General features: G+C 57.5%; 1 protein-coding gene across 1 annotated transcript; it reads right to left on the bottom strand.

Annotated features, from left to right (window-relative positions):
- Positions 1–292: 292 nt before the first annotated feature.
- Positions 293–7,768, bottom strand: LOC145340483 (kremen protein 2-like; the record flags this gene model as incomplete). The annotated part of the gene is made up of 4 exons (XM_080184951.1): positions 293–681; positions 4,074–4,146; positions 6,021–6,140; positions 7,436–7,768. Coding segments are annotated over 4 exons (776 nt in total), but the record flags the coding sequence as incomplete, so codon positions are not given.
- Between the last annotated feature and the right edge of the window lie 95 nt (positions 7,769–7,863).

Genomic DNA, 7,863 nt, shown 5'->3' with positions numbered 1-7,863 from the left:
GGTCCGTGCCCACCCCATGCCTCCCCCCAATGGCGGGAATCGTCGCTGGCGTCGTGGGGGTGCCAGCTCCCCGTCGATCCCTCGTTGATGCCCGCGCCCGTCTCGCGGGGGAGCCTCAGGATGGACCGCTCCCCCCCACCCCCCACCCCTGCTGTGCTCGCCTCAGTTCCGTTCACACTGCCCGATGCACAGCAAATCTCAGTCGGTGAGGAGAGGTCGAATGTTTTGGTGGGGGGGGCACCTTCGCCCCACTCGGCTCGGGGGGGGGAGGGGGGGCGGGGGGGGAGTCCTCAAGCCAGATTATCCGTGGGACAGACGGGATGGAAAGTTCCGCCATTCTCGCCGCGGGTGAGCAGTTGTCGGGCAGGCAGACGCGATAGGGATGCAGTTATCCACTGGTGCCGGCAGTCCTCCTGATCTGCTGTCGCCGGCTAGCCGGTGGAGATGAGGGACTTCAGGGAGGACTGGTTCGTGCTGGACAGGTTACTCAGGCCTTCGCAGACGCAGAGGTAATCGTGGCCTGCCTCCTGGGTGCCGGAGTTCTCACTACAGATCACCACTCGGGTGTGTTTGTAGATGACGGACACGGGCTGAGACGGGGAGCATTGGCACCGGGCTCCACTCTGTCCGTGGATCACCAAAACCCCCGAGGTCGCTTTCCTGGGCGTGTAGAGGCAGCTCCTGAGGGGGAGAGTGGAACCAGTCAACGCAAGGCAGGCTTCATCTGAGACCTACTGTTCAGAGAGTATCTAACGCACCGCTCCCCGGTCCCAGAGAGGGGGAAAGGACAGTGTATCTAACGCACCGCTCCCCGGTCCCAGAGAGGGGGAAAGGACAGTGTATCTAACGCACCTCTCCCCGGTCCCAGAGAGGGGGAAAGGACAGAGTATCTAACGCACTGTGACACCCGGTCCCAGAGACGGGGAAAGGACAGTGTATCTAACGCACTGTGACACCCGGTCCCAGAGGGGGGAAAGGACAGTGTATCTAACGCACTGTGACACCCGGTCCCAGAGGGGGGAAAGGACAGTGTATCTAACGCACTGTGACACCCGGTCCCAGAGGGGGGAAAGGACAGTGTATCTAACGCACTGTGACACCCGGTCCCAGAGGGGGGAAAGGACAGTGTATCTAACGCACTGTGACACCCGGTCCCAGAGTGGGGGAAAGGACAGTGTATCTAACGCACTGTGACACCCGGTCCCAGAGTGGGGGAAAGGACAGTGTATCTAACGCACTGTGACACCCAGTCCCAGAGAGGGGGAAAGGACAGTGTATCTAACGCACTGTGACACCCGGTCCCAGAGTGGGGGAAAGGACAGTGTATCTAACGCACTGTGACACCCAGTCCCAGAGAGGGGGAAAGGACAGTGTATCTAACGTACTGTGATACCCGGTCCCAGAGTGGGGGAAAGGACAGTGTATCTAACGCACTGTGACACCCGGTCCCAGAGAGGGGGGAAAGGACAGTGTATCTAACGCACTGTGACACCCAGTCCCAGAGAGGGGGAAAGGACAGTGTATCTAACGCACTGTGACACCCGGTCCCAGAGTGGGGGAAAGGACAGTGTATCTAACGCACTGTGACACCCAGTCCCAGAGAGGGGGAAAGGACAGTGTATCTAACGCACTGTGACACCCGGTCCCAGAGTGGGGGAAAGGACAGTGTATCTAACGCACTGTGACACCCAGTCCCAGAGTGGGGGAAAGGACAGTGTATCTAACGCACTGTGACACCCGGTCCCAGAGAGGGGGGAAAGGACAGTGTATCTAACGCACTGTGACACCCGGTCCCAGAGGGGGAAAGGACAGTGTATCTAACGCACTGTGACACCCGGTCCCAGAGAGGGGGGAAAGGACAGTGTATCTAACGCACTGTGACACCCGGTCCCAGAGGGGGGAAAGGACAGTGTATCTAACGCACTGTGACACTCGGTCCCAGAGTGGGGGGAAAGGACAGTGTATCTAACGCACTGTGACACCCGGTCCCAGAGTGGGGGAAAGGACAGTGTATCTAACGCACTGTGACACCCGGTCCCAGAGTGGGGGAAAGGACAGTGTATCTAACGCACTGTGACACCCGGTCCCAGAGTGGGGGAAAGGACAGTGTATCTAACGCACTGTGACACCCGGTCCCAGAGTGGGGGAAAGGACAGTGTATCTAACGCACTGTGACACCCGGTCCCAGAGAGGGGGAAAGGACAGTGTATCTAACGCACTGTGACACCCGGTCCCAGAGTGGGGGAAAGGACAGTGTATCTAACGCACTGTGACACCCGGTCCCAGAGTGGGGGAAAGGACAGTGTATCTAACGCACTGTGACACCCGGTCCCAGAGAGGGGGGAAAGGACAGTGTATCTAACGCACTGTGACACCCGGTCCCAGAGAGGGGGAAAGGACAGTGTATCTAACGCACTGTGACACCCGGTCCCAGAGTGGGGGAAAGGACAGTGTATCTAACGCACTGTGACACCCGGTCCCAGAGTGGGGGAAAGGACAGTGTATCTAACGCACTGTGACACCCGGTCCCAGAGGGGGGAAAGGACAGTGTATCTAACGCACTGTGACACCCGGTCCCAGAGAGGGGGAAAGGACAGTGTATCTAACGCACTGTGGGACCCGGTCCCAGAGGGAGGAAAGGACAGTGTATCTAACGCACTGTGACACCCGGTCCCAGAGGGGGAAAGGACAGTGTATCTAACGCACTGTGACACCCAGTCCCAGAGGGGGAAAGGACAGTGTATCTAACGCACTGTGACACCCGGTCCCAGAGGGGGAAAGGACAGTGTATCTAACGCACTGTGACACCCGGTCCCAGAGTGGGGGAAAGGACAGTGTATCTAACGCACTGTGACACCCGGTCCCAGAGAGGGGGAAAGGACAGTGTATCTAACGCACTGTGACACCCGGTCCCAGAGTGGGGGAAAGGACAGTGTATCTAACGCACTGTGACACCCGGTCCCAGAGTGGGGGAAAGGACAGTGTATCTAACGCACTGTGACACCCGGTCCCAGAGTGGGGGAAAGGACAGTGTATCTAACGCACTGTGACACCCGGTCCCAGAGAGGGGGAAAGGACAGTGTATCTAACGCACTGTGACACCCGGTCCCAGAGTGGGGGAAAGGACAGTGTATCTAACGCACTGTGACACCCGGTCCCAGAGTGGGGGAAAGGACAGTGTATCTAACGCACTGTGACACCCGGTCCCAGAGAGGGGGGGAAAGGACAGTGTATCTAACGCACTGTGACACCCGGTCCCAGAGAGGGGGGAAAGGACAGTGTATCTAACGCACTGTGACACCCGGTCCCAGAGAGGGGGGGAAAGGACAGTGTATCTAACGCACTGTGATACCCGGTCCCAGAGAGGGGGGGAAAGGACAGTGTATCTAACGCACTGTGACACCCGGTCCCAGAGAGGGGGGAAAGGACAGTGTATCTAACGCACTGTGACACCCGGTCCCAGAGAGGGGGGGAAAGGACAGTGTATCTAACGCACTGTGACACCCGGTCCCAGAGTGGGGGAAAGGACAGTGTATCTAACGCACTGTGATACCCGGTCCCAGAGTGGGGGAAAGGACAGTGTATCTAACGCACTGTGACACCCGGTCCCAGAGACGGGGGAAAGGACAGTGTATCTAACGCACTGTGACACCCGGTCCCAGAGAGGGGGAAAGGACAGTGTATCTAACGCACTGTGATACCCGGTCCCAGAGTGGGGGAAAGGACAGTGTATCTAACACACTGTGACACCCGGTCCCAGAGAGGGGGAAAGGACAGTGTATCTAACGCACTGTGATACCCGGTCCCAGAGTGGGGGAAAGGACAGTGTATCTAACGCACTGTGACACCCGGTCCCAGAGAGGGGGAAAGGACAGTGTATCTAACGCACTGTGATACCCGGTCCCAGAGTGGGGGAAAGGACAGTGTATCTAACGCACTGTGACACCCGGTCCCAGAGAGGGGGAAAGGACAGTGTATCTAACGCACTGTGACACCCGGTCCCAGAGAGGGGGGAAAGGACAGTGTATCTAACGCACTGAGATGCCCGATTTCCCCGTCTGCCCTTGTCTTACCTTTTGCGGAGATGGTACAGGATTCCGATGGCAAACAGGGCAAAGAACGCCGTAATCGCGGACATTACCCAGGCTGCAAAGGAACAAGAAGACTTTGCCATTATCAGTTGGTGTCCTGAGTGCATTGGACTATTGGGGTGGCATCAAATAAACATCTCCCTCCCCCATCCCTCCCTCATCCCTCCCTCTCCCCCAGCACCTCACCTCAATCTTCCCCCCGTGACCTTCCCACATCTTAAGAGTCTTAGTTGGGGCCTCATTTTGGAATATAGTGTTCAATTCTGGGTCACCCACACTACCAGAAGGATGTGGAGGCTTTGGAGAGGGTTACAGAAAAGATTTACCAGGATGTTGCCCCTGGTACGGAGGGCATTAGCTGTGAGGAGAGGTTGGAGAAACTTGAGTTTGTTCTCACTGGAGGTTGATGGGGGAGACCTGATAGAAGTCTACAAGATGGTGAGGGACAGAGTGGGTAGTCAGAAGCTTATTCCCCCACTGTCAATTACGCGGGGGGACACAGGTTTACCATTTATATAGATGATCTGGAGGAGGGGGCTGAGTGTAGGGTGACGAAATTTGCTGATGACACGAAGATGAGTGGAAAAGCAAATTGTGCGGAGGGTGTGGGGAAGTCTGCAGAGGGATCTGGATAGGCTGAGCAAGTGGGCGAGGACCTGGCAGATGGAGTACAATGTTAGCAAGTGTGAGGTTATCCACTTTGGCAGAAATAATAGTAGGAGGGATTATTATTTAAAGGGTGAAAAGCTGCAGCATGCTACGGTGCAGAGGGATCTGGGCGTCCTTGTGCACGAGTCGCAAAAACCCAGCTTGCAGGTGCAGCAGGTGGTCAGGAAGGCGAATGGGATGCTGGCCTTCATAGCGAGGGGGATTGAATATAAAAGTAGGGAGGTCTTGCTGCAACTGTACAGGGCACTGGTGAGGCCGCAGCTCGAGTAGTGTGTGCAGTTTTGGTCGCCGCACTTACGCAAGGATATTTTGGCCTTGGAGGGAGTGCAGAGGAGGTTCACTAGGCTGATACCAGAGTTGAGGGGATTAGCCTATGAAGAGAGACTAATATAGACTGGGTCTGTACTCGTTGGAGTTTAGAAGGATGAGGGGGGAACTTATAGAGACGTATAAGATAATGATAGGGATGGATAGGATAGAGGTAGAGAGATTCTTCCCGCTTAGAAAGGACAGTAGGACTAGAGGGCACAGCCTCAAGATAAGGGGGGGGGCGGTTTAGAACGGAGTTGAGGAGGAACTTCTTCACTCAAAGGGTGGTGAATCTCTGGAATTCTCTGCCCGTTGAAGTGGGGGAGGCTGCCTCGCTAAATATATTGAAGTCACGGGTAGATAGGTTTCTGATAGACAGGGGAGAGAGCGGGAAAGTGGAACTGATCCACTATCAGATCAGCCATGATCTTATTGAATGACGGGGCAGGCTCGAAGGGCTGGATGGCCGACTCCTGCTCCTATTTCTTATGTTCTCGGGGCTAAAGGGAGACGGGGGACTGGGGGGAATCAGGATATTGAATTTGATAGTCAGCCGCGAATTCATAATGAATGGCGGGGCAGGCTTGAAGGGCGAGATGGCCGACTCCTGCTCCTATTTCTTATGGTGTTCGAGGGGCGAGGTTTCGAGGAGATGGACGAGGCAGTTTTTTTTACACAGAGGGGGGTGGGGTGGGTGCCTGGACCTCGGGAGGAAGCAGGTAGGATTTCGGGGTGACCTGGGGGGAGTAGGATGGGATTGGAAGGGCGGAAAAGTGCGTGCGGTTTGAGTCTCGGGAGGCATGGAGACGGACACAGGCTTGGAGGGGCCGAACGGCCTGTGTCGCTGCTGTTCCGTACTTCATTCTCTCTCCTCTTCTCTCCCCCCCCCCACAACTCAATCCCGCACCCCCCCCCCGGGTCCGCCCTCGCTCCCTCCCGCCTCTCCCTCACCTCCGAGGGTGCTGCTGTCCTTCCCGGCGGAGTGGCTGGAATCCCGTCGCTGATCCGTGCCGGAGGGGAGCTGGGAGATCCCGCTCCCCTTGTCCGGACGGGAGTCGTTGTATCGGAGACCTGGCGGCGAAAGATGGAGGGTTAGCAAGGAGGGGGGGAGTGGGGGGGGGGGGGACCGGGCCGAGGGCGGGATCGGACTGAACCCCTCGCACCCCCCACCCCCCCACCATCACCGCGCCCCGCTCGCTGACCCTCCCCCGTTGCTAACACTGCCTGGTCCCCACCCTCCCTCCCTATCATCGCCCCACTCTCTGCACACCCCCCAGCTCATCGACTGTGGGAACCCTCGCCTGTGACCTCTGTCACCCTCCAGACTCAACCCCGACCCCTCAGCCAATCCTCAACTCCACACCCTCTCTCCGTCTCTCTCTCTCTGTCTCTGTCTTTCTCTGTCTCTCTCTCTCTCTGTCTCTCTCTCCGTCTCTCTCTCTCCGTCTCTCTCTCTCTCTCTCTCCGTCTCTCTCTCTCCGTCTCTCTCTCTCTCTCTCTCTCTCTCTCCGTCTCTCTCTCTCCGTCTCTCTCTCTCTCCGTCTCTCTCTCTCTCCCCGTCTCTCTTTCTCTCTCTGTCCATCTCTCTCTCTCTCTGTCTTTCTCTGTCTCTCCGCCTCTCTCTCCATCTCTCACTCTCTTGCTCTCTGTCTTCCTCCGTCTCTCTCTCTCTCCGTCTCTCTCTCTCTGTCTTTCTCTGTCTCTCTCTCTCTCCGTCTCTCTGTCCATCTCTCTCTCTCTCTGTCTTTCTCTGTCTCTCCGCCTCTCTCTCCATCTCTCACTCTCTCGCTCTCTGTCTTTCTCCGTCTCTCTCTCTGTCTCTCTCTCTGTCTTTCTCTGTCTCTCTGTCTCTCTCTCCGTCTCTCTCTCTCTCCATCTCTCTCTCTCTCTGTCCATCTCTCACTCTCTCTCTCTGTCTTTCTCCGTCTCTCTCTCTGTCTCTCTCTCTGTCTTTCTCTGTCTCTCTGTCTCTCTCTCCGTCTCTCTCTCCATCCATCTCTCTCCCTCTCTGTATTTCTCTGTCTCTCGCCTCTCTCTCCGTCTCTCTCTGTCTCTCTCTCTCCTTTTCTCTCTCTCTCTCTCCGTCTCTCTCTCTCTTTCTCTGTCCCTTTCTCTGTCATTCTCTCTCTCTCCATGTGAGTCTCTCTCTCTCTCTGTCTGTCTCTCTCTCTTTCCATCTCTCTCTCCTTCTATCTCTCTCTCTCTCTCTCCCTGTCTCTCCCCCTCCTCTCTCATTCCACCACCCTCCCGTTCCCTCCCGTCCCTCTCTCCCCTTCCCCCTCCTCCCCGCTTCCCCCCCCTCTAACGCTCCCTCCCTGTCCCCCCCCCCTCCCCCCCCCTCCTCCCCGGTGCCCCCCGTATCTCACCCGTGAGGATCAGGGCGAATCCCTGGGCGTGGAGTATGGGGTCGGAGAGGAACTGGAGGGTCAGGGAGTCGGTGCGGAGGACCAGTCGCTGCGGGGGTCGCCGTTGCCCGTCGTAGCTGGCCAGCAGCCGTCCCGAGCGCGAGTCCCGGAGCTCCAGGCGGTCGTTGGGATCGCGGATCTGGAAGAGTCGGAACTGCAGCCGGATGCTGCGGGCCCCCTCCGGACGGACGCTCCAGGAACAGTTGCTGTCCGCTCCGTAATCGTCGGGGAAGTTCGGCGAGTAGATCACGCTTTCCCTCGCCGTGAGGTTCCCTCCGCAGGCTCCGACCGACACTGCCACGGGAGGGGGGGGAGGGGGCGGGGGGGAGCAAGAATCGTTAACTCACTCCGCAAACGCACCCCAAAATCCCACCCCCTCAATCACCCCA

The sequence above is a fragment of the Carcharhinus amblyrhynchos genome, unplaced genomic scaffold (genome assembly GCF_965287045.1).
Source record: "Carcharhinus amblyrhynchos unplaced genomic scaffold, sCarAmb.v2.hapA chromosome_1062, whole genome shotgun sequence".
NCBI classification, from domain to species: domain Eukaryota; kingdom Metazoa; phylum Chordata; class Chondrichthyes; order Carcharhiniformes; family Carcharhinidae; genus Carcharhinus; species Carcharhinus amblyrhynchos.
Note: the sequence above shows the minus strand (reverse complement) of the source record. Positions and strands in the feature narration are given on the sequence as shown.